We start from the raw sequence: 26,759 nt of genomic DNA on the forward strand, positions 1-26,759 counted from the left end.
AAAGCTGGTCAGTAGAATGTTTATTAACTAATAATTTCTTGAAGTATCTGATAGAGATCCAGTTAATGTCACGTTTAATATTCATCTCAAGATGGTTTACCTGAAATATTTGTAAAGAGAATTTCAGGTTGAGGATGAGCAAGACTGCGTTACTCCCCAAACCCAATAATGATACAAGTTCTTAATTTTTAAAAGTAGACAAATTAGTTATTCTTAACGTTCCGAATGTACCTATAATTCACAATTATGTTTTCAGACAAGCAATTTAGTTAGGATATTAAGTACGAGTAATTTATCTGTGGAAAAATGTACAGATCTTGCAAAGAACAAATGTTTTTAATTCAGTTATCTACATCTTTAAAAAGCTCGAAGCCTAATACAATTTACGTGCTTTGAATTCACGATTCGTTCCTTGTATAAAAGAAACTGCAGACGAAAGTTTGAAATACCAGCTTTGCAATATTCATTGACCATAGCCATCAAAAAGGCTGTTTGAAAAAAAGGCTGTTTTTGCAATATCGAAAAATGGATCTTCGAATCCATTTTTAAAGAAATCCTGTTGCTGAAGCTGGAATAAAAAAGAGCTTAATTTTAAAGACTTGAGAAACAATTTTAGTAAAGAAATTTTTTGGTGCTTTTTGAGGAAGTGTGAAACTGATATTAGTAAAAGCAAATACTCTGATAATTTTGTGAAGCATTTATTGGAATTTGAAGAAATTTGGGAGACAGCTAACACGCTTAATTTTGTGCTCGATACTTATTCATATTTTGGATAATGAACTCTACATTTCCTTATTGGTTTCGGTAAAAAGCTTTTCTGACGCATGTGAAATCTGGAGGTACTTTACATGTGCATGTAGTGAGCTGTTCTGGATCATCATTTAGAAAAGCTACAGTTCCACGCTCGTAATATTCTCCTCCATATAGACACAAATCTTCTGTAAAATAAGAGAAAAAAATTACTTCATTTTACATTTACAGCATGTTACAATGAATGTTATGGAAGTTGCTGCTGAAAGGAAAACTCATTATCTATTCAACAAACTGCATTTAAAAGTTCGAATTCCCTAAGACGTGTAGAACTCAGAGGTGGAATTTTAGATAAAAAGTAACTGAAATTTATCTCAAGTCCCCGAATTAAGATAAAAAGTAACTGTTTTAAATTTATCTTAATTCGGGGGCTAACATTTATGACATTTACTTTTCATCTCAAGTCCACGAATTTCTAAGAATAATTAGGGGAAGTAAAATCTCCCAAAGAACTGAACATTATTTAAATTATTACTCGGTATTTAGTACACATCTGTGTTAGCACCATTTCTATATTCGCTCATTCCACATGTCGAAAAGGACAACTGGTATGACAACCTCTATCATTTTCGCAATTCGAGCCCCCAAAATCTAGATGTTAAAACCCGCTCCGCGCTGGTCTTTCTCGCTACGTAAACCACAGTGCAATAAATACGTCGATTTCGAACATCTCATTCTGTTTTGGGCACCTTGTATAATGAAAGCCGTTGAAAATAAATTTACAAAGGAAAATTGTTTTGCCTTTTTCTGCATTCTAAGAAAATGCAAGAAACCTATTAAAATTAACTAGTTTATAGATTTAAAGCCTTGTTTTCAGTCTCATTCATTTCCTGAAGGTTGCAACTTTCCATCCAAATCAGTCTTAATTTTTAACGCAACAATTATATTATCACAGTTTCAGATTAGATGTTTTTAAATCACATTATTTACTACAAAGAGACTACTTATTGAATCTTCTGCATTCCTAAAATAGTCTTTCAAGCGAAAAAATGAAAACTTACTTTCCATCATAATTACATTATGAAAATGAGGCTTTCACTTAGAAGCAAGCAGGAACTGAATGTACGTAAATAGATTGGGCTATAAAAGATAAGAGTTAAGATATTGGGCTATACAAAGTTCTGGTAGTACTATAAGATTTCTTGTGCAGGATTTTAAAGGATCCAAATTCGTATTTATACTATATATGCTGGATACCAATTGAATTTATCAATCCAGCTGTTTAAATAATTGCGAATAGGGTTCGTGGTAAATCATCAGCTGCCTTAGCCGCTCGTTCAGTAGCAGATGAAAAATAAAGTGACAAATTTAAAGCTAACTTCTAACTCCTCTGAAGGGAGACAAAAAATTACAACCCTAGTCTAGAGACACTGATACCCAATAAAATGAATTTCTAATCATTCTGAATAAACTATCATTGTATTATACAAAAAATGTTCATAAGGCTACCTTCCCAAATTCTTAACCGGAAATTTCTAGAAAGGGCTACGTTGAGTTGCTACATTGCTTAGAAATATGTAACGGTAGTGAATGCTTGTCAGTGTAAAGTTTATATCTCTATTATAGAGAAGTTAGTCATCCTTTGTTGTAAAGCAAAAATGTTTCTCTTCAGTTGCCTACATGTTCTGAAAGTATCTACTGCTTGAAGTATTTAATGTAAAAGCTTTTTTGCAAGCCTGATTTTGCTCTTCACTTATGCTTCCCAGCCACTTAAAGGATTAGATTATGACCAACATACAAGTAATTTCAAGGGAAACTAGTCAGCCATTTGGCCCGAATACGAAAAAGGTTTGGGTTATTAATATTCAGCAATCGTACTGCATGGTTGTGGTAGGCTAAGGCAATAAATTTGAACAATTAATACAATATCTAAACAACATCTAAGCAATGACCACAATATGCAAGCCAATGTGGTCCAGCCTTTAGTTACCCGAGGGGCTAATAAAACGTATCGTGAGGGCCAAAGACATTAAAGAAAGAAAATGAATTACATATAAATCAATAGCTTAATATATCACTTTATTTTACAGTATAGAAATAAATGTGATGATTGGCACTGCATTTTTGCTGCAAATTTGTCAATGTCCACTGTAATTTCAGCAAGTCTCAGGCTTGATTCCAGTGAAGCACTTTCAGTGAGATTTCTCTTTTTTGATTTAATTTGTTTGAGAGCAGAAAAAGCACTTTCATATGCATATGTACTGCCAAACAGCGGTAACATTTGCAAAAGAGAATTTATGTAGTTTGGGAAAATGTTCTTTAGAAATCAGTTTCCAGAAATGTTCAGTGACATCACACCATTTAGTTTGGGAGAATAGATCTGCCTGAAGAATCGCAAATTTCCATTTGAAGGTCGCAAGGAACCTCAATTACTTCAATCTCCATGGAGTTGTTTAACAATGAAAGTTATTTTTAAAGAATCAAAATTCAGGAATCTGTCCTTGAACTCTTTTTTAATATCGATAATTATTTCATGAAACATACTAAAATTTGTCTCATTTTCTTTTAGCTGCTGACAAAATGTGAAGTGTGCCGTATTATTTGCCTTCAGTGCAACTTGCATTACATTAATTTTTTTTGCTAAAGTCTTCTGTATATCCATAAAGTTGGGATATATTTTGTTTTCTACCTTGTAGTTTCTAGTTTAAAACATTTAGACATCAAACATTTTTAAATCTTTCAGAAAAGCAAGATTTTCCTCAACCCAAAACACTGTTGCAGACAATTTTCAGCACTCAGCTAGCACACTTGACAGTACAATGAAATGTCACCATACTCAGCATCCAAAATCCACAAATGCAATAAATGCTCTGTGTCTGGGCTTTGCCTCCCCTTATTGAATTTAAAATATTTACAACAGTTTTCATTGTCCGAGCCTTATAATTTTTATTATATTTCATATAATTATATTCATTATTTAAAGCATTAAGAAGGGTCTTATTTTTCCAAATGTTGAAAAGTTCTTTTCCAGTAAAGAAGGGCAAGTGCCAACAAAATGAATAAGAGGGCTGAGGGTTGGAACACGCTGATCTAAGCAATGGCCACTGTAAGCAATACAAAAAACTAATTCGATGTTAAATTAATCACGCTCGTTATCCAATGCTTTAAGCATTTTGATTCCTATATATCTCTATTGGTAGTTCATATGTGTTATAGTACCAAATATACGAGCTTGAAAGGTACGATGAGCTAATTATTTTATTTGGTAAATTCATTCGTTAAAGAATTTGATAATGAGAAAAGAATTGGTCGCAATCCAAGTATCGGTAGAAACGCGACAGATTTACTTGCAATTATTAACGTTAACCTTGCAAAAATTTCCATTTGAAACAGCAAGAGCAACCATTATGCACTGGGAAACATATGACAACTTTGGAGTTTAATAGCAATTGTTAAAATTTGCAGGAGTTCTGGAAATAATTTGGAAAATAAACTTTTTTATTATAATACTCAGCCATCCATTTAAACGGACACCGAAGAGTATGATTCAACAAAATTTTGGACCACAAGTTAGCAAGAGATTAGAAATTAGTTCCGATGGTGTCATATTGGCATTAAATTCTAAGAAACTTCGTCTACCAATCAAAGCGTTATATCAAAAACGGAAAGAAAGTCAATGACTTGCAATTAAGAGGAAAGGGAAAATTTTAGAGCTTTTGAGAACAGCTTAATTCTTAGTTATAGAATAAAATGTATAGCTTAGTTCATTTTCGGAAAATATGATTTTATACCAAAAAGGCTTCATCAATGAACATAGTAACTTAAAAATCATATCTGGCACTTTAAAAAATTACAGAAGAAATCATATAAATAAATAACAATGCCTAAGGCTGTAGGAATTTATACGATCAAAAAATGAGAACTAGGATGTAATTAGATCAAGACATACTTTATGCAGTCCGATACCTCGAGAACTAGTCTAACATCAGAGAGATGTCTCAATGCGGCCATTGATTCTTGAAAAACCTTAACTCAACATTTAAATCAAGCCATAGGATTTTAATTTCAATCGTTTTTTCCCAAATCTAGTCAAGTATAATAATTGAAATAAATGTAACCTGTTTTAGTAAAACAATATTCATGCGAGCCAAAAATTTTGCTTTTTAAGGCTTTCTGTTTATTTAACTCAGTCTGATTTGAAGACTTTTTCCTTGATATCGTACCTAAATATGCAGCCGATATCTAAGATTTATGGTTTTTAATCTATTTCACAAAACATTAAGCCAGTCTGCTTAAAGGGAGAGAGGCTCATGAATGTTCCGAGGAGAAGGGAACCAAGAATGCTTTTCTTTGACTTTGAAATAACTCTTAGCTGAGATTTGAATGCGGTTGAAAGACCGATATTTAAACTCCTATTTCAGTAATTGGTACAGATGAATAGATTTATAGAGTGGGGTTGCGAAATTAGTTTTCATTGAAGGTACAGACAATGAAGATTATCTGAAGATACTTCAGAAAAAATTCATAGGCATCGGTTATTACATTTCAGGTTTGAAGCTTGGATTGAATCTTGTATGATTACGCATGAAAAGCATATACACTGGATAAAACACCAAGACAGATTATTGGAAAAGTTGAAAATTATTTTTGAAGAAAGATCGATAATCTTCCTTCAGAAAAATGATTTAATTTTTTTTAATTTTAACATTGCGGTATTTCAGATACAATTAATTCTAAATGCTCAGTTGCAAATTCCTGGCTTTATTTAAAGTCAGGAATTTGTCTTTTTTTCACACACAATTAAGAGAATTCATGTCAATGGTTTAAACAGCTACAACACTTCAATATCACCGCTTTTGCGAATTGGATTTCTTTAAATATAGAATCTAAATTTATTGAAAACTTGATTAAACTGTTGTCTCAAAGTTTATAAAGGGCAAGAACTGTTAATACAATAAAAAACCAAAACTTTTAGACAAGCATAATTAGTTTCCAAAATTAAAAATACATAGAAATCGAGAAGATATTTCCCTGAATATTTTACTACCATTTGTTGAAAGAAATCAATTACTAAATTAAATTCAGTTATTAAATTAAGAAATTACTAAATTTACTCCTGCATTTAAGTTTGAGAACATACACATAATATTTCAAAATGAAAGAAATAAGCTTTAAGGAGTGATGATACACCACAAAACAAACACTTCACGAATGAATGTACGGTCGCACGCAAGTGTTTAGGGGGCTGAAGGAAACTTTTCATTACATTTATAGTACTTTGGAACACAAAGAGATGTTCATATTCTCACTTACATACATACAGATCCATTTCAAGTCTCTAATTATTCAAGAGTTTTGAGTTTTTATCTGTAAACTAAAAAATCGCCAACGTCGCAGGTTCAGTATAAAAAAAGAGAAGTGAAAACTCATTATGTAAACCAAGTTTGGAGCCGAGTGTCCCTCTGAGAGAATGGTGAGGAATGGAAGTAATAAAACTGCCCATCTCAGTCAAAAGGTACAAGGATAGAGATGTCTTCATGGAGAAATTTTAAAAGGAATCTGCCTCGTATTCACATTACACATGGAAGTTCGTGGTTTTCTTCATGTAGCCAGTCCGTTTACCAGGATTTGAGCTCGGTCAGCATAAGTGTTCAACGATTTTACAGCGCGAAGAGAGCTGTATAAACACTATACTAAGAACTTCGAATAAAACTTAGTTAAGAAGCGAAACCAGGTTAAGATAGCATACGAAATACAAAAATAAAATTAAGGAAAAAATGACGGTGCGATCCAATTTTACATGCATGCTTGAAAGCTGTCCGTCTTCGCATTGCTAAAGATTTTGCAGACTGGAAAAGTATTGAAGCAGCTACCACTTTATATGTGACCATGCATTACACGCAGTGATCGATTTATCACTTAAGGGTTTGTTCCATTAATTTTGAAACACCTTATGTAAAATCTATACTACTTTCATTGAAAACAAAAAATACCTGTGTTTGACGTGATGGGGACTTTAGGGTCTTTAGTGTAGATAGTGCCTGCAAAAACAAAAAATAGTTATTGATAATTTAGTTAAATCACATGCAACAGTGAGCATCTCTAAGATTATGAAAGCATTTTCGATAAATAGAAATTATACGCGCAATAGAAATAATCTATACCGAAAATATGGCTTTGAAATAAATCCAGCGAAGAGACTATTTAGAAATTTAATACAAAATTTTCAAGTCGAAAAAAAAAAAAAAAAAAAAAAAAAAAATCGAGCATATCGTTGTGGAGCAACCAAAAAAAAAAAAACTCCGTATTTTTGTAATATTATTTGAAATTTTTAAAAATTCTAAATTTACCGAGTTTCTAAATTTTTGATATACAAGCAAATAACTAAAAATTTATCAGTATGACATAGGAAACTGCTCACCTGGTTATTAAAACTGCAACACCATGAAGGAAATCAAATACAGAAAAGATATTTATTGCACGTAAACATCATGGCATGACGACGGCGACTCACCGATGATTCTGGACGTGAAGGATTAATTATCCAGGATACGCTCAAGAAGTTCTGTAACACGATGTTACTTCTGACCGGCAGACCGGAGGACAAACTTGGCATCGACATCATGATTGTCTGAATAGATCCATTGCGCATACGTCTGCAATGTCGTTAATAATACTGTATTGATTCACATGTACAAGTTTCAGAATTTGTTTCATATTTTCAAGGGTGGTGCTCGAGGAGTCTTCCACAGTTCGCTTCAAGGGAAGTTCTACTTTTGAAGCATTTGTACTACTCGAAACCTACGACACATTGCCTCATTGCCAAAGGTTTGCCTAAGCAATGTTAAAATTAACGCAAAACTTCACATTAGGGTATTGTTCCATCTTTCTGTTCTATAGACCAAAGCATGTGGAAAAAAACGACTATAATAACTTCCCGTATTAACACAATTACGTTTCTTGATACCTTACCAAAAATGAAGGTCATAACTGCGAAAGTTATTTCCCTGCGTTTTGTTGATGCACTATACAGCCGATCCGAGAATTTGGATACAATTTAATTCTATTAATCCTTTGCACTCTGTCTTTTTCGCGCCGTGCACCACCAACTCGAGACGTTTCACAGCCTTTTTGACTCATTTCTTATCAGCAACTTAAAATCATTATACACACAAATGTATAAATTTTTTATATTTTAACATTTTATATCTTTACACCTTTATAAACATAATTTCTTAAACATTAGTCTCTAATTTTTCTGTATATGATATTTCATGTAACAATTCCCAAGATGCATGCCCGGCTTGTCGGAGTAAGTATAACAATAATATGTGGTTTGATGCCTTTTCCGGGTTCATTTCTCCGAGAACAGACTTTGAGATAGGTAAGGAAAGATAAGATTTCAGGTAAGAAAATGTTATCTTCATTTAGAGGGGTATCATTTTACACTTCATAAGATTTTATAGAAAGAACATACAAACTCGCTTCAAAGAAACTAAACGTAAACAGTTATTGCCGCGCATCCAGTCTCCGCATCAAACTAAGTGGTGAGTGAGAGTCATCTCTCGATTTGCGGCATCAAATCACATGATCACCTCTCAAAAGTCGCCTCTTGAGTGCAAAGGGTTAAAATTGAACTGTTAAAGTGTAGATACTGAAATTTACATGCATATTTGAACATCGTTTTTCTTCCAGTTATTGAGTAGTTTCTTAGCTGCGTGTTGGGATGGCAATACTTTGTATCAGATTTCAAACTCTAAAAGGAAATAGTATTTCAAGACTATTGAAAGAATTATCCTAAAGAAATGAAAAATTTTGTATTTCAGTTAATCAGCGGCAGAAAAAACCGTGAGTTTTGATCCGAGGATGAAGTCCAGGATTTTAATATCCATCAATTAGTTTTCCGAATGTTTTCTCCTAAATTAGGGTAAATTCTGTTCTGAAATGTAATTTTGTTTCACGTTACCACATAGCTCCCAATTTACAAAATATTTTAAATGCTTTTATCAAATACTTTTACTTTATTGTAAAGGTGATTTAGTATAAATATGGAAGGGGAAGATAAGGTGATTATCAGAAGAGAATTTAGAATGTTATCGAAGTATACGTTATGTTGCTGCAGTTCTTAGTCAACTGAGTTCAATTATTAATGTTCAGTGATTTGGAAGAAACCGTATGATTATGGAAACAAGTCTTGCTGTACCTTACACGGTTAATTTTATACCGAGAAATTCGCTTAAATTTTATTTCATAGCTTTCGAAATACAATGTTTCATTGAACAATTTATTTTCAGATCATTCTTCACCAAAGCATTTTATGTCGAAAAGTAAATTTTCCTCATTTGCGTACAGAGCATTCGAAAGGTGATGCATCTGAAATTTTACAAATGATTTGATTTCATTACCTACTTTCGTAGATACAAAACGCAGCTGGAACTAAAAGTAAGTTTTCAAACCAGTCTTTGTGTACCTGAGTTCACAAAAATTTATCCGGAAAGGGCGAATATTCGTTTACTGAATGTATTTCTGATGTCATAAAAAAAAGACGACATGAAAACGCACCTACCTACATTTATGTCAACAATATTTACAAAGTGTTGAAATGGTTATAAAATGCAGCACATTTTCTGGGGCATTTCTGAAGGGGGAACTGTCTCACACAATATAGAACGTTTAGTTAGTTTATATTTTATGATTATTCGTTCTCATGACAGCTAGAGGATGTGTTACTTATAGAGGAAGTAAGATCAAGTTAAAAATTAAAACCATTAAAGTTTGATTTAAGCAATATTTCTAACCACATTTTAAAGAAATTTCATGAGTAAAAGTTTCTTCGTGCAGTCCAAAGTTTAAGGTTTTTTGTTTAGTTACGAAACGACTCTCCGGTCCATTTCAAAAATCATGAAGTGTGGAACTGAGAGAAAGCTTTGTCTCAACCAAAAGGCTCTAAAAGTATTCGGTTTTAGAATAGTTTAGGTTCCCAAGTTCATTTTGAATTTCATCCAATTCAGTAGAAATTTAATTGCTCAGTCCCCAGATATGGGAATTTCTTACCTGATTCTTCTAGCCAAATAAAATTATGCTCATTGTTAAGTTTTATTTTTTTAGAGGCTTAACTAATAGAGTATTACAATATGTATTTAAGAAGCTATTTTATATTAAAATTCGTAATTTTTGGTCGAATAAAACAGTTTGATGTAATTTGTTACGAGGAAAATTAAAAAGATTGTTCAAATTTAGGACCTATACAAATTAAAGTTTACTGTTTTACTATAAAAACGGATAATGTATTTATACAAATAATTTTTTAATTTGGTAATTATCCTATGTATTTTGAAAAATTTACAATGTTTGACAATGAAATTAATAAACGAAAATATTTAGTGCATATCGTTTTGTTTTAAAATTGAAGCATCAGCTAAAAATTCAGCGAGTAAAAAATTAGTTGGGTTTCCCAATTTATTCGTATGAATTTGACATAAATTAAAACAATGTCATTGATAATTTGAGAAATTGGCTTTCACTCTTAATTAGCAAGATTTCCACAATGCAAGTAGAATTGATTTTTTGCCAAGTCTTACCACAATATATCGAGATGAAACAGCATACATCTTCTTGGAATATAAGCAGGCATCCATTCCTGATGTGAAAGCCATATATGGGCTCTAAGCAGTTGATGTTCTGACATTCATCTTCATTAGACCACTGTTCTGAACAAATGCATACTTTACATGGATCTTTTGTTTTCATGATGTCTCCAAATTTGTACGATACTCCCATATACGTACAGCCCGTAACTAAAATTAAAAATGTAACGGAATTTTAAGAAATATTAAAAACATTGATAACCACTTATCATAGCTTAAACTATTCAAATCCATTTTGAATTAAGGAACTTTTCAACATTTATACAATGCAAAGATATCTGTTCTATATCCCGCTTCTAAAGCATCCTAGGCAATGCTTTTGGTTAATAAGCCGGCTTAATGGCACATGGGCTCCCCTGTTCCCGACGTATGCTTAAGAAGCAAGTGTTTGGCCATAGGATAAAAATTCTGAAGACTCATCAGCTTAAATGTTTTCAATTTAGATATTTTCAGTTCACAAGCCTCTTCGAGATTTAATTATTCACGAGCACGAATTTCTCAGAGTTGTTGCTTGAGTCAAAAATTGCTAGCCTGAATAGTTAATTAAAAGTGCTATGTAAACATGAGGGAAAATTTCAGCTTGACTAAGTTGCGCAGAATTCCAACTAAGATAAACAGAAATATTCTCTGTAAATACATGAGCTAAATTTCCAGAAATCGTTCATTCAAATAGTCAAACTTAATCTACAGTTTTTTCATAAACTTCGTATTTCATATATTAATTCGTAGTTTTCTAAGAGGACCTAAATCACAGCTACATTTCTAAAAGCAAGAAAATGAATTATGAAAAGTGTAAATGAATATCATTATACAGCAGGAAACAGTAAATTGCCTTTGCTTTCTTCAAGTTACTCTATGATCATTCCACAAAGAACAGCGAGCTTAATTTCCATTCTGCTGATTTTAGCACCTTTCTAAATTTAGCTTATTTGAATAAGATCCAAAAATCAGTAACCTAAGCTAGGAACCAATGTTTATTAAATATTGGATAATAAAAGACCAATTTATTTTGGCCAACTTATTTTTCAGCTAACGAAATTCTTTAAAGTTTAGATTAGTGGAATACGACAAAATATAAGAGGCCTATCCTCCTAGGAGGAAGGATGCCTTCATCTAAGACATTCTAAGAAAACCTGGCTAGTATTCATGCTTTTCTCCTATGTGTAATATGAAAACCTACCATGCAGTCAGTCCGTTCACGCCAGACTGAACTCAAAGCTATCAAAGATCTTAACCACTCAACCACTAATGGCGTCAAAATGCTTTGAAAACTTACTGTATCAATTACCGAAAATAAGGAAAAATATCTAACTTCCTGTATATTCCCTTAATATGAAAAAATAATCCCCACAGAAGAAAATCTTTGAAAAGCTACGCACTGCGATACTTCGCTTTTATTTCTCCTTATTTCTAACAAGATTGCATTTCCAATAAGAAAAGGGTGTCAAAAAAAGTGTTGCTGCTAAAAGTTGTCAGTTTATAAACGGGACATCCGAGACTGCAAAACCTATTTTCGTCTTTCAGATTTAGTAAAAACGTTGCATTAAATGAAAATGTTATCAGCTAAAGTAAAAATTAAATACAGTAAAGTTTATCTTACTTTTTTTGTACCTCTTAGAAGAACCAAGAACTTGAAATTTGAAACCTTCCTACGAGAACTTTCAAGCTTCCGATTGCTTATATACATATCTCGGATTATACATTAACTTACGAAATGCCCGATTTTAGAGGACAAATATCGATGTGTCTAGCAGTTTATATTATTCTTCCTATCTAGATGAAGATTAACAAGTCTATTTCAATAATTTTATTATACGTAACTGACCATACGACTCGTAGAAATGGTTAGAAATATGTTAAGCCTTCATTTTTTTCTTGATGCTCTTTATTTTATTTCAACTTTATTTTCTAGTTTACTACACATAATTTTGCGTAGCTTATATAGCAGATATTCGTAAATAACTGATCTGAATGTTTTGAAAGTTTTAATGCAGAACTGTTATGTTCTCAAATATATGCACACGCAATTTACATGTATCAAATGCTACATTAGACAAGACTAGGCTTAATTACTTAGCTTTCTTAAATGTTTCTTTAACGTGCAGAAATAAATCTATTTCGTAGTGTCAAGATGGCAGAAGCGCCATTTAACGGCTGGTAGTTATTAAGCGTCTATAACTTAGCATTTCAATTCTCTGAATGGCATTATGTTAATATGCATTTGTTATCCTCAGTCTGAGAAGCTTTGCCGTTTTAGGAAGAAAATTGTTCGATTTCAGAGATGATACCATTAGATGTGACAAGTTCTTTATTTTCCAAATTAAAACTTGCCAAACTTATATAATTGAGCAATTTAAAAGCAAGGAACGGTTATCTTTATTACCTTTAATGTTATTTGAAATACATCAAAAGGTACTAAAGATACCGTTTAAATATTTTCACTAATTTTTTTATGTGCACTTCCTTTTAATAACATTAAATTTTCCAGTAGAGTTCAGTAATATTTATAAAAGTGGTGCTTATTAATAACCTCCAACTGATGCAATTTGTAATACATTCAGTTCTTATGTTTTAATAATTACCTTCCTTATATTATAAACATACGCATCATTGTTGAAATGAAGATATTTCTAACGATAGGAATTAGTTTCACCAATACTTTTGCATGACACAAACTATTGTTAGTTTCATTGTGTCAAAACTTTATAGAAATAAATTTAACTTCACAGCTAAAATATTTAAACTTACATCTAAAACTATTAGTTTAGAAGTGTTTTACTTTCTTTGCTTGTTCCTGGGCTTAGTCGTAATACTTTGTTGTTATAGTTAGTAGTCTAGCAGTTCGTATGTTCCTTTTAGCTTTACTTGTGCTTGTTTTTCTTGCATTTACTTATGTTTTTTTAATTTATAAAATATTCTTTTTCCGTATTGAATGTACATTCATGCCGTTATCCATCAAATTTATTACAAACGGCTGTTTAGTTTCTCTGTACTTTACTTTTGCCATAGGTTATAATAACAGACACATTTTTCCAAGTTTGTTCTTCGAAAGTATTTAAAAATGTTTTCCCCTTAGTTAGCTTTGCAGCTATTTCCTTATATATTAGGCTATGGACTAAATATAATGCAGATATTTCTTCAACAGAAATGCTAAAACTGATATTTCTTCAACAGAAATGCTAAAACTGATATTTCTTCAACAGAAATGCTAAAACTGATATTTCTTCAACAGAAATGCTAAAACTGATATTTCTTCAACAGAAATGCTAAAACTGATATTTCTTCAACAGAAATGCTAAAACTGATATTTCTTCAACAGAAATGCTAAAACTGATATTTCTTCAACAGAAATGCTAAAACTGATATTTCTTCAACAGAAATGCTAAAACTGATATTTCTTCAACAGAAATGCTAAAACTGATATTTCTTCAACAGAAATGCTAAAACTGATATTTCTTCAACAGAAATGCTAAAACTGATATTGCTGAAACCTCTAAGAACTTTTTAATCTGGTAGAAGAATTTTAAAAAAGTTTTAGACCAATTACAGTGATTTATTTCGGGAACTGAAAAATTGAATACCTCAGGCAAAGATGCTGGAAAGATATATTAAGATCAACGCACTAGGCAGGAAACGTGCGTGTGTGATTATGGCAAAGCCTCGAGGGCTATCTGTCTAAGGGGAGGGATGCCTTCGTGGAGGACTTTCTAAGGGGAATTGGCTCGTATACACGTTACACATGGGAAAAACCACGAAAAAGCCCATGCAGCCAGCCCGTTCGCGGGATTCGAACTTCGGACCGAACTACCAGTGTTCAGAGTCTTTACCGCTCGGCCGCTGGTGGCCCGTATTAGGCAGGAAAAGTTATATATTAAAGTATAAGGAAAGAAAAATGTGTAAATTAAAAATAAAATCGAAAGTGGAATGCAAGCTAATGGAGAAATTCCATGAACATATTCAAGGGAAGTTTCATATGTTGCCTTAGTTGGGATAATTTATTTTGTTCGTCCTTTCGAAATGCATAACTGCTAATTACATGCCGAAACAGCTGAAAAATAATTACTTAACACGTTCCCTGCCAGACCGTTTTTTTAAGAATTCCCGTTCAGGCCGTGTGAGCCCCACGCTTTACATTTGTATTACTTTGTTTCTGACGATAAAAAAAAAAATGCCCACGATTAAATGAGGGCATCAGCAGTAGTATTAAGATGAGCATAATTGACTGCATAATGAATTTTTAAAAAAATTCTTCATTTTACAATGATAATACCAAATGGCTTGAACGGAAAGTTTAGCGTGGGGCGCATACGCCCCACGCGGCAGGGAACGTGTTAAGTATTTAACGGTAAAGTTTGAGTGCAAAATACAAAATTTCAAATTTCAAGGGAGCATGATTTGGTGCGCTATAAAATAAAGTTAAAAACTGTTACGGATTTTAGACAGAAGCTGGAAAAGAAAAATATAATTTAGTAGCAGCTTCTAAATGTTTTCAAAAGGAAGGCTGACATTAGATATCTTCAGAAAGTATAGAGATCCTCATGGTGCGTGTGAGAAGAAACTTTTCGCGCCTTTGGTTTTACGGGGATAGAATATTATTCGGGCAGCTGAATGGATCACTTCTTTCATGTCATGCAACTAAACAGCACCGAAAGAGTATGTACTGGCTTCATACTTTTTTGCATAATTTTATCAGATTTCTAGATACTTTTAAGTGCTTTACAAAATACATTAATATTCCCTTAAACTAAGATGAAGATTGAAACTTATCTTTGCTTTTATTATTAAAAATTGAAATGAACGCATAGAAAACAAATGGCTAATTAATTTCTAGAAGTGTGATCAAAGGTTTATTCCAAAGAATTAAGATACGTTACTTACTTGAGTCTGAATCATCAAGGCGAGCTGAAAGAGGAAAGAGATCAAATTTTTATCTTGTAAAAATAAATTCATATAGTGAATAAGTTATAAATTAGGGATAGTTATGATTTTCTTAGAAAAAATAAACTTAAATTTAATAAAAAAGTATTACATTTTGAACGATATGCATGACTAGATTTATTCAAACCAGATACCATTCTGTGGATTAATAATTTTGGCTTACTATGCATTTGGATTCTTACAAGCGTAAGGATGACAGGTGTTATTCTACCCTATTTTTATATGGCTCACGTTTATAGTAAAGCAAAATTCATCTACAGATAAATTCATATTTCAGCTTTAAAGAAAATTTCAGTGTTTAAAATCTCAAATTAAATAAGATTCGTTAATTATGAAACTAAGATACATTAGTTCAAAGAATACGAACAAGATTTTATTTTTTTGCTTTATTCATGTCCATCAAAGCCTGAGGTTGATCTCTTAATAACTTCTCAATCTTCAGTGTAATGTATGTTCTCATCTGAATAGAGTTCCTGTAATCATATCAGTCGCAATTTACGATAATTACTTTTACTAAAATATGAACCCATAAATTTAGATACGTAAAATTAGTGTTCAGGTTGTCAAATGTTATTAACTGTGTAGGATAGTCTTCTAGATGTGGCTATGAAAAGAATCAGCTTCCCTTCTAGAAGTTTGAAACCGATCTCTGTTAAAGCAGGAAATATTCTTTTCCTTTCGCTTCTCCACTCAATTTCTAGTTTAATTTTCAAGGTACATCTTTGACTAAAGGTGTGCCATCTTAATTTCTGCAATTCTTTGACACAGTTCCACTACGGATGTGAGAACGTTTATTTACATAGCACGGGCAAAGACTGCCACTCTGCGAGATAAGATTATTCATCGAGTATCCAGATTATTCATTTAACATCCAAACGACCTGACACTTAATTCCGCAAGATCCTTAATACAACTTCGATATTGTGATAGCATAAAGTTCAATTGAATAAAGTAATACACAGTATCTTGCTTTTTAACATAAAATTTATTACTTTATAGTTTTCCAATTCCTGTGATTTACATCATATTTGATAACTTTACTATTGTAATTTAATGTTTTTATAACGCCATGTATTACATACATAACGTAATCAGAATATCCGTTTGGAAGCCATTTAAACAATGAGTTTTTATTTGTAACTTGCTTCACATAGATGTAATCGCTTTGAAAGAAGGATGGCAATATACAATAGAAAATTAAAAATTTAAGCATGAAAACAGACTCAACATAAAGAAAAATAAAAAATTCTGTTTTACTATAGATAGAAGTAATTGCTTACGACAGTTTTCCTCAGGACAGCAACTTCCAGGTTTATAATACGCATAGCAAGACTGATTGCGCATAACAAGACTGTCACTACATACATCTTTCGAGCAGGAGACATAAGCACCATTCTGATGATTGTGACACTCGCAAGTAGCGCACGACCCAATATCTTGGAGATAATCCCCGGGAGCATAGTATTTGCCGCCATGAAAACACACTATGGAATAAAATCAAGAACTATAGTATTTAACAGCACAAAGTTTAAGAATTCGTTGGAGTCTGATTAACTGATTATTGTTGAGATCTTTGTTAAGCTAGTTTTCACACTGCATAGATCTAGTGAACTTTCGCATCCTGTGAATATGTACAAAATGACTCAACTTGTGAACTTCATAAAGTGTAACTACCTTGTATAACTGAAATAACCCCATACACACCTACCTCGTTAGTATTATAATTCATTATAACATTGTGTTTCCATTACTCATTATGCTTATCTGTGTACAAAAATTATGCTTATCTGTTTACAAAAATTATGCTTATCTGTTATTTTTGTTACATCAAAACAGATATTCAGTTTAATTTGTGAATTTCAGACTGTATTGAGACTATATATAGAACAATCTCTTTATTCTTTATCTAAATCATTTTCAATAAATACTGGATGCGGGGCGTACAAATGGACTGCTCGATGTACCATAATAGGTAAACCGTAGATCATTTGAAAAGCTTCAGTTGCCCATTTCCTCAAACTTTCTTAGTAAATTTTTATCAAGCCTGTATTTTTTAAAGAGTTAGCATGGGAAGGCACCAGTTGACCCAAGGTACATCGATGGGAGCCCCCATACTTTTACCCGTACTTGGTTATTGTTCAGGGCTATTTTCCTGAGCAATGATGTTACTTACGAAGTCCTTTATGATAATTTCGCTTCCATTTGTATCACGTACAAAATATGAGAAATATCCCAATTTTATCTGATAAAGAGCACTGCGAGACATAAAAACTGCCTGTTTACTAAAGTTTAGACTCCCTACTGGGATCAGAAACATTTATTTGAACTTAAACTAGAATCCGAAACATTTCTTATTCGAATTCATACTGAAAAGACTAATATGAACTTTCCAACTTTTATAGAGATGAAACGTTTTGCATAAAAATGCAAAACATTTTATTGGAATGTGACTAACTGAAGTCATTCTACAAAATTGAGATTTAAAGTTGAAAATCTGTTAAAAATGTTGAGAAGTCATTTAAAAATTTTCCTTCAAAACTTTGTAGTTTCTTGGAAAATACATGTCGTAAAATACAACAAATTTTAAACTGAATAATGTGTGTAATTGTGGGTGTGGAGGATTATCTAAGGTGATGGATGTTTTTGTGATTAACTTCCTAGCGAAGGCTGTGTTTTATTAGCCTACATTAAAAAATGCTCTTAGGTAAAACGTATTAGAGTATTAAGACAAAGTACATTTCGGGCTTACCAAGATCCTATTTTGAAAGATTAACTTGAATTCGCAGTAGAATATGATACATTCTGCATTTGAATTCCTACTCAAGGCAGCTCCTTTAGAAAACTAAGTTTACTAGAACGAAGCAATCATTTTATTAGATACTGAAAATAAACAGAGTTTCCTCATTCATGAAGTCAGTTATTTGAAAATCATTTTTCCATTAGCTTGCGAGTATAACGAGGAAGAACGAGAAAAACTTAACAAGGTCCATTCGCAAGGCCAAGAAGTTTTAAGCTTTTAATAGAAAGTGGTAATTCACCTATACAAGATTAAGAAGAATCTTAAAACATAAACCTGGGGCAATTTAGATAAGAATACCAGTTTTGGAAAAAGTATGAAGATAACATCATGGTCAGGTTCCAGTTTTCGGCAAGAAATTTTACAGCGTAATATTTGTCGCTTTTTCGAAAGTGGAATAGCTATAGATTTTATTTTAAACTGTGCAGCAGTTTCTCTACAAGCTATGCTACATTTATACTTTTCCTAAATAAATACTTATCCAGCGAAAATACCAAACACGAGAAAGTTATTTAACTAGTTTGATTATCATCAGATTCTTTAAAATGCATGCCAATACTGTTTAACGTATTGACACATCATAGGATACACAAGGTTTTATGCGCATGTTTAGTATTAGTCTTAAAACTGAAAACACACAAAAAATTAAATTGAAAATGAGATTAAACTGTAAATTTTAGAAAATTTAGTTATGAAATTAATACTATAGAGAGTATAATATAGAAACCTGTTACATACTTAAACGAATATCCTCAAGTATAGGTGAACATCGGAACTTCACAGGACATCCATCGTTTCCTAAAATAGGAATGCAGTTTTTTTCCTTGTAGTAAAGGTAATAGCGCCAATCGCAAGAATTTGAAACGGCACCTACAGAAACGAAATACACTTGCATGTATATGTTATGTGAAATGATTCTTGTCATGAAGTTTAGTTTGATTACAATATCAAACTTCATTTAAGCTGAATCTTGGGTTAAGTTTATTTTTTATTTTAATTATTTAGTTCTAGATGCTAAAATATTGCATTTGCGAAATAAAGAATGTCGCAAACTTACCGCGTGGATTGGCTTTCCCAATAATTTCTGAAATTGCAATTCTTAAATTTTTGCTGTTGATTTTGTTGGAAATAGTGGACGTTTACTGTTGTAACAATACATTTCAAACAAATTTTTCTAGAAAATTAGCGCCAGTATTTCAATTAGAAATTGACACTTTTAGCTTCATTTTTGACTGTCGAAATTTTCTATACATAAGAAATTGATATCTCATGTTCCTCATATCAACAAATAGAATGAAATAGAGGAAAATCAGTACTATTTGGTTTTGAGGTCCGTAAAAATCACCAAACTATTGTTCATGCCAGTGCTGCCAAAAATAATTGCTGCAACACGAACGCAAGAAAAGTATAATAGTAAATAACTATCTAAGATCGATATTTTAATTCAGATGAAAAGTTAATTTCATATAGTACTTTTTTATTATTATAATTTAGATGAAAAGTTAATTTCATATAGTACTTTTTTATTATTATAATTTATATAAAAAAGGCTAAATATGACTGAATGGAAGCACAAGAAAAAACTATTTCAGATCATTTTTATAATTTATATAAAAATTGCTAAACATAACTGAATGGATGCCTGCATCGCTATTTCGCTACCGAGTTATCGCTAAAGCATAATTTCATCTCGTTGGTTGCTCAAACGTAATTTTCTATAATGAATGATGCCTTTTCTTTGAAAATATTCTCGGTAAAGTGCAGAATCGCTCACTTATTTGTTTGCCGCTTTTTACAAGGGTAAAAACAATCGGATTTTTGTCAATTTTCTTTTACTTTTTAAGTGAAAATAGGTCGTTGTGTACATAGGTAAAGTCTATGCGCAGTGACATTTTTGTGCAAATCTAAGATTTTTTTTTAAAGTGAAAATAGGTCGATGTGTACACGGATACCGAGTATGTGCAATTCTTAAAAACGCGTCAAGCAGTGGGTGAATCTGCACTTTACCCAAAATTCTATTGTAGACTTTTCTTCATGTGCAATTCTCAAATTGTTAAATCCATAGGGTATCAAAAAATGATTTAAAAATTAAACTAGTATTTCAATGGCGTCTTAAGAAATATAGAACTATATAAACTTACGCAATCTGAAATCAGCGCGTACGCTGGATTTGGCACGCTGTTAAATGGGCGCGTTTGCTAGATTTGGCGCTTTTGCACATACATTTTCGCTGCAGTTTTTTTACGGTCCTCAAAACGGAATAGTATCTGAAAATCTTATTAATATTACTTTGGAAATAAGAGCATTGCTTTATAGGATAAGGCTACCACATTTATTTTAATGGTGGTCAATAGGTAACGTTGGGGTATACATCCTTTTACAGAAAAATGCTTGGCAGGTGTTGTTCTATAAAAGAAAAGATCAAAATTGTGAAGCCGAGTGAAAGAATATATAGATATATATTTTTCAGTCTATCAGACGCGAGTCAACACGTTTCGCCAAGCCTTATTTTGGCTTCCTCTCCGTTTAGCCAGCGACATCCTATTTCATTGATATGCTGGCGGACAGAGGTTTGTGTAAAAATTGAGATTTGACAAACAAATACAATTTTTAAAATTGTAAATCTTCATTCAGCAGTGACTGACGCTGTGCGAAAGTATACTATCAATCACCTATGACTTGAAATAGCGCTTAATATGTTAAGAAACGGTAAAATATTCAATTGCTAAGTTGCTCGCACATTAAAAATGTATGCAATGATCACGTAGACTACTTAGGCTTGCTTTACTTCCTATTAAATAATTGTAATCTTGCACACAGAAGTTTGAAATTAGATAACTACGTAATAGGTAAGAAATCACTAATTTTAATGATTAGTTCAAGTCACTAAAAGTTAATTTGAATGAGTAGCTAAATGTTATGGAGATTAGTTTCTGATAAAGCTGCAGCTTTCCTACTGTGTTGGCAGAGGTTAATCAGCTAAAAGTAAAAACTTTACATGAGAATGGTTACACCTTTAAAATATCTTCCGAAAATCTTTAAAGCTAATGAAGCGTTTTGGTATCGGAAAAGTATCAAGGAAATCTACAAACTGACTGTCGATTGTCAGCGGTTAAGTGAATAGAGAACAATTAACTTTGGATTTCCAGAGTTCGAATTCCGGAGAAGGCTGCATAGAATGTTTTTGGAGTTTTATTTAATAATGCAACGTAATACGCACCGTTACGTGGAGAGATCTGAGCAGGCCACACATTGTTACATTTATTAGTATTTTGTTTTTCATACTAATGATTTTTGATATGTCAAATAGTGGAGAAAATGCTTCAGATTTCTGACCGTTTGGCTATGGTTCGATATATATACATTAGCGATTTATCAATAATTTTATCACCGTTTAAATTATGCAGAAGGTAACTATTTTGAACAAGCCAGTTAATTGCGTAACATTGTTTAAGAGATGCTTTCGTGGAGGGCTTTAGGAAGACCAACTTATTAGGATTACGCTTCGAAGATTTACAGAACTCCAGCACATCAGCAGATAAGAATCGGATTCCGGGTGAAGTAAGGGTATTCCACAGCTTTAGCCACGCGACCAGTGCAGATACATTTCAAACAGCAATTGAAATCTTCTAGATTTCTTCTGAAGTAGCAGTAAGGGTAGGTGACTAAATTTTTTTAAAAACTTGTCAAATTACTAGTAACCGGTCTTTCTAACAACAGCAACAAAGATTTTCTACAGCAAGATTATATAATAAAACAGTAGTAGAAATACATCATTAATATCAACGTTTACAGATCTGAAAAGAATGCATATTGAGATTGGATGTAGTTGATTTTCTACAGGAAAACATTTAACGTTAAGTCGTTTAGATTTTTCGGTTGCAAGACAGGAAACTTCGCACAATTTTAAGGGCTTCAAAATTATGATATTTCACTGAAAAATTTTCACTTCATTTTCGCGTAGATTTTTAAGCAGACGTAGTTTTAAATCTACCTGATCTAACTTTCATACAGTCTGAATATTTCAGTAGAAAAATTCCAGTTGATGTGAAGCTGATCCTTAATCATATACTGTAGTCTACCTCCATAGCTTGAAAGTCGTGGTAAGAAAAGTATGCTATATGCTCATGGCAACGGAACATCTTAAAGAATAGCTTCTGTAGAGAAAAAAGTTTAATAAGATTTTTAACAGCTTTTTAGGAGAGATTATGGTTAAGCTGTGTCTTAAGTAATTTATCGATTTTAAATAACTTATCGAAAAATTCATATCATACATTTTCGGGGCCATTTTTGCGCATTTTAGCTTAGTTTATTCTCGCAGCTTTGGTTCTATACTTAGATCATATACGTAAGCTATATTGTAGAATTCATACTAGTTCAGTACGAAATCATAGATTTGGGTTCTGTACTATATTCAGAAAGATCAGGACCAGCAGTAAGGGCATTCTCCAATTTCAAGACAAAATTCTAAGAAAAACCACTGTGAAGGAGGAATACTGCTTAAGTTATTTTTCTTTTGTGAATTAACTTCATTAATTTTACTGCGTCCACCGATTTTAATATTAGATTACATTTGAAGAAACTTTTAGCTTTCAAAACTCAATAGTTATCTCGTGGCCACCATAAGTAAAATAAATCGTGCTGCATTAACGAAACGAATGCGTAATCTAACAAACCAAGTTTGTGTTCTGGCATATTTCTTTCCGGCATGAGCACAGGCTGCGTAGCTATTACAGCTTTGATATTATGTTTCATTTTACGAGGTGGTTATTTCAGTATAATTTTTGAAAAGCAGCTCTTGTTTTGAGAAATAGAAACGCTTCTTCAACTGTTTGCAACAAATTTCAAATCAAGGTCCATTTCAGTTTAAAAAGTGAAGAAAGTGGTATCGAGAGATGATGTTGTCAACAAATGAGAATAATTGTAGATAATTATCAGGAAAGAAACCAGAGACATTTAGCACCGAGGAAATATTCAACAACAGAAGTGCCAACTATACGACAAAGTATAATATCGAAACTGATGCAGTGAAACCAGTTTGTCTGAAACACCTGGATTTAGACTATCGCAAAGCAAGCAAAAATTATTTAACGTGAGGGATACCTTTGTAGGATATTTAAAGAAGTTAGCTAATACTCAAATTACGCATGGATAAGCCACGAAAACTATGCAACCAGTCTGTTAGCTTTGGTTTAAGAAAGGGTTGAACTATTAGTGTTGAGACATCCTATCCATTCGACCATTAGTAGGCCTTAGCCATTTTTATAACAAGTCTTTGAATATTTATGAAACTTTATTCATTTTGAGGAAAAATTTATCTTGGTTGTTTAATGCATTAAAATTTTAAATTTCCGTCTGGTATCAGAATAAGTATACGGAATAGTTTAAGTGTACAAAAGCGTTATCACATTGTCTTTGGTTGAATGTACGGTGTTTTCATCAGTGACAAGGAATACTAATGAAACATTCTTTTTTCTTCAATGCCGATATGCGACGAAATGTGAAGTACTGTGTGTCACGATTAAATTTAACCAAGTATTTTTTAAGCCAGGTGCCAGTTATTAATGAAATCAATTCATTGCCGATTCTTGTTCTTGATTTCTCGAAAGAAATCAATTCATTTATGTTGCATAAGAAATTTCGCTTTGAAATTATGCTGCGGTAAGAGCATAGTACTTTTAAACCTAATGAATACTCTTAAGCAAAAGTGATTTAAGCTTCGGGCTTAAATATCGCTCCTAAAGTGGGTTTTTAAGTAAATAATCGCGAAATTGGCAGAGCTTTATTTAAAATCTACGCGGATCTAAAACTGATATTTTTCCTCAAATTTTGGAAGAATAGTTTAAATTTTTGACATATTTTACTAGATTCCTATTTTGTCTTTAATGGCAAATGTGCCTCGCTGATTTTGCTTATTACCGCTACGAGATCTAGGTCAAAAGGGTAAATCTAGAAAAGAATGTTTCATGGGGCAGTAAAGGAAACTGGTTGATTCATGCTGCACATTGGTAAAAACTCATGCAACCAGTATATTAGCAGGAATTAACTCGCCTTAACTATCAGGGTTTAACAGTTTGCTCGGTCACTGGTACCTATGAACATTAATACAAGCAATCTTTTCCAAGATTTGAATAAGTAATCAGACAAGCTATCAAGATTAAACAAACTACCAGGGTTACGTAGTGTCAGACATTAAAACAAAGCAATTTCACGAGCTTGCAAAACATTATCCTAGCGACTATAGAAGGGAATCCTGTTTACATTCGAAATTATAGAGGATTCCGGAAATCTTAACTTGGCATGAAGGTTCTCTCAGTAATTAAAGTGAAAGTAAAAGTTTACAATTAGGTGCCCCTTGTTTTTCGGCGAATATTGGGTCTTAAATCAGCTTTAGCTTTTTCAGTTTTAGTTTTTTTAAATCAGTTTTAGCCGCGTATTAATTCAAGAATATTACGGAAGATTGTAAAACAAAAAGAGTTTAAATAGGCAAACTACCAAAACAAGTGCCTTTCTACATTTTATTAGTCTTGCTATTCATGATTCTAGCCCTCAGCAAACGTAATTTAATAAATTTGGCAAATACCTCATTTTTTTCAGTGTTTTAAGACAAATGAAATAACAAAACAAACATTTCCGGCTTGAAAATTTAAACTACACCAAATATTCTGAGATAAGGAAGAAAGTGTGACAATTTGAGATTCGGGAACATGTTACCAGAAAACAAATTTACTCCTTTTTTGAGAAGTAATTGCAGACATTTGAAATAAGATTTTCGTCTTTGCACTTAGAATGATTTATCAGTGTGATACAGTTTTATTATACGACCCTTTGTTGAGCGAAAAGCCTGATCAAACTTCTTTTACGGTTAGTACGCGATATCCGATTTCATTGATATTCTGGGGCTGAAGATACATGCAAAATTTGACGGAAGGTAGATTTGAAAAGAAAAAAAAATTACAGTTTAATTGTTGCCACCAGTCAACAGTGATTGACGCGGGCCAAATGGAAAGTATTACGCATAACGTACATTAACATCGTGACATCTATCGCAGCTTTTCACTTTCGCTGGAAAATTAGCGAATGGATTTGGAGTTTCTAATATTAACATTAATTTACATTTGTGTTATCAAGATTTCACAAGTAAGAAAATCAGATTCGTTATATCGTAAAATATCAATTTATCTACATTTTATACAATGGAGATAATAAAGATCGCTCTACGGTGAACTTGAAAGATTGTTCTTACTACATCGCAAATAATTAAAATACTACTTCCATATACATACTGAGCTATTGTGAACTAAGTCTAACGTGCACTGTAATTTATGTTTTTCGTGCTTCAAACTTTGAATTTCATGATTAAACATCAAATATCCATTTCAGCGACTGATTTTACATAATTTTCAAAATTTAAAAATTTTTATTTCCTGTAAATAGCAATGCCCCAAGTTAACATCGAATTATCGTAGAAAAAGACATATCAGCTACTTCTTAATAACATTTGAATGTGTTTCTAATAATTTCTCAGGAAGTAACATTTTAAGTTACCTTTTGAATATTACCAAAGGCGATCGCTTTAACAATGAAGTATTAAAGTCATTTTTAACGGTACATTAAATACTTATTTTAAAACTGCGCACTGAGAATGCAAGATGAGTTATTGATATCAAAATATAATTAATTTTTGCATTTAAAATTTTTGTTTGGCGTAAACGACTCAAGCTTTCGCTTTAGGCATGAATGCTTTCGCTATGCAAACATTTCTATTTTAAGTAAAGTCTTCTGCAGTGAATTCTTCCGAATTTAAGTTAAGGAAAATTCTCTACGCGACGAAATAGTTTTTGAAATAAAGTTTTTTCACCGAGAAAATGTATGAATGTAGGTATGAAGAAGTCTTACGAAAAAAAAAAATCAATTCAAGTAAATCATTTTTACAGTTCTTAAAACAGATTCTAAAGTGAACTATTTTTACTGCATCTAAAACCAGTCATGTCTCTTACGGAAAATATAAGTAATTCTTTTTTTAAGAGGCATGACTTCGTTTAGGTACAGAGAAACTGTACTGCCTTATACCAGACAGAATTCTGAATTTCTAAAATGCGGAATATTATTTTAAATGCTAAATCTCTTTACGTTTTTCAAGTTTTGTGTTTAGCAGGAAATTGCAAATTGAATATACTTTTATTTACTATTTTATATTACCTCTAGTAATAACAAAGATTACACTTTAATAAATTTGTTTAAAATTTAAATTCCGTATGAGAGAAAGAGCACTTTTTATCAATGATGTATGTTAAGGAGAAAATTAACGAAGGAAAAAATCGTAGCTCCTGAAATTCTTTATTACGTTTAAAGGGGACAAATGAACAGTTTTAGAGATCGAGGAGAAAATTTAATAGTCACGAAAAAACTAAAAAGTATTAATTTTACTACAAATAAAAATCGAAAAATAATTTTTGATAACAAAAATGCTTACATGTAATTTGGAGAAGAGCGAATATCCAAAAGTAGCAGCGTCTACCCATAGCTGTCTCACAAGAAAATGATTCTGCGCAACACGCTTTTCTTACTACTAAATTTATAGTTCGCTGCAAAACCCAAAAGATTACGTCATAGACTTAACTCTT

The 26,759-nt window shown here is 32.1% G+C and overlaps 1 protein-coding gene across 1 annotated transcript; it reads right to left on the bottom strand.

The window, feature by feature from the left end:
* Nucleotides 1-682: 682 nt before the first annotated feature.
* LOC118195973 (von Willebrand factor C and EGF domain-containing protein-like) lies at nucleotides 683-26,759 on the bottom strand. Its single transcript, XM_035367322.2, has 7 exons — nucleotides 26,609-26,759; nucleotides 18,871-19,002; nucleotides 16,616-16,819; nucleotides 15,276-15,299; nucleotides 10,332-10,547; nucleotides 6,744-6,791; nucleotides 683-938 (listed from the first exon to the last, which is right to left on the bottom strand). Exons 1-7 carry the CDS (start codon nucleotides 26,655-26,657, stop codon nucleotides 793-795), a joined length of 819 nt encoding a protein of 272 aa, XP_035223213.1. The 5' UTR covers nucleotides 26,658-26,759; the 3' UTR covers nucleotides 683-792.

Source organism: Stegodyphus dumicola, chromosome 3, assembly GCF_044657685.1.
Source record: "Stegodyphus dumicola isolate Sdum_Otavi_A_Nest chromosome 3, ASM4465768v1".
NCBI lineage: Eukaryota > Metazoa > Arthropoda > Arachnida > Araneae > Eresidae > Stegodyphus > Stegodyphus dumicola.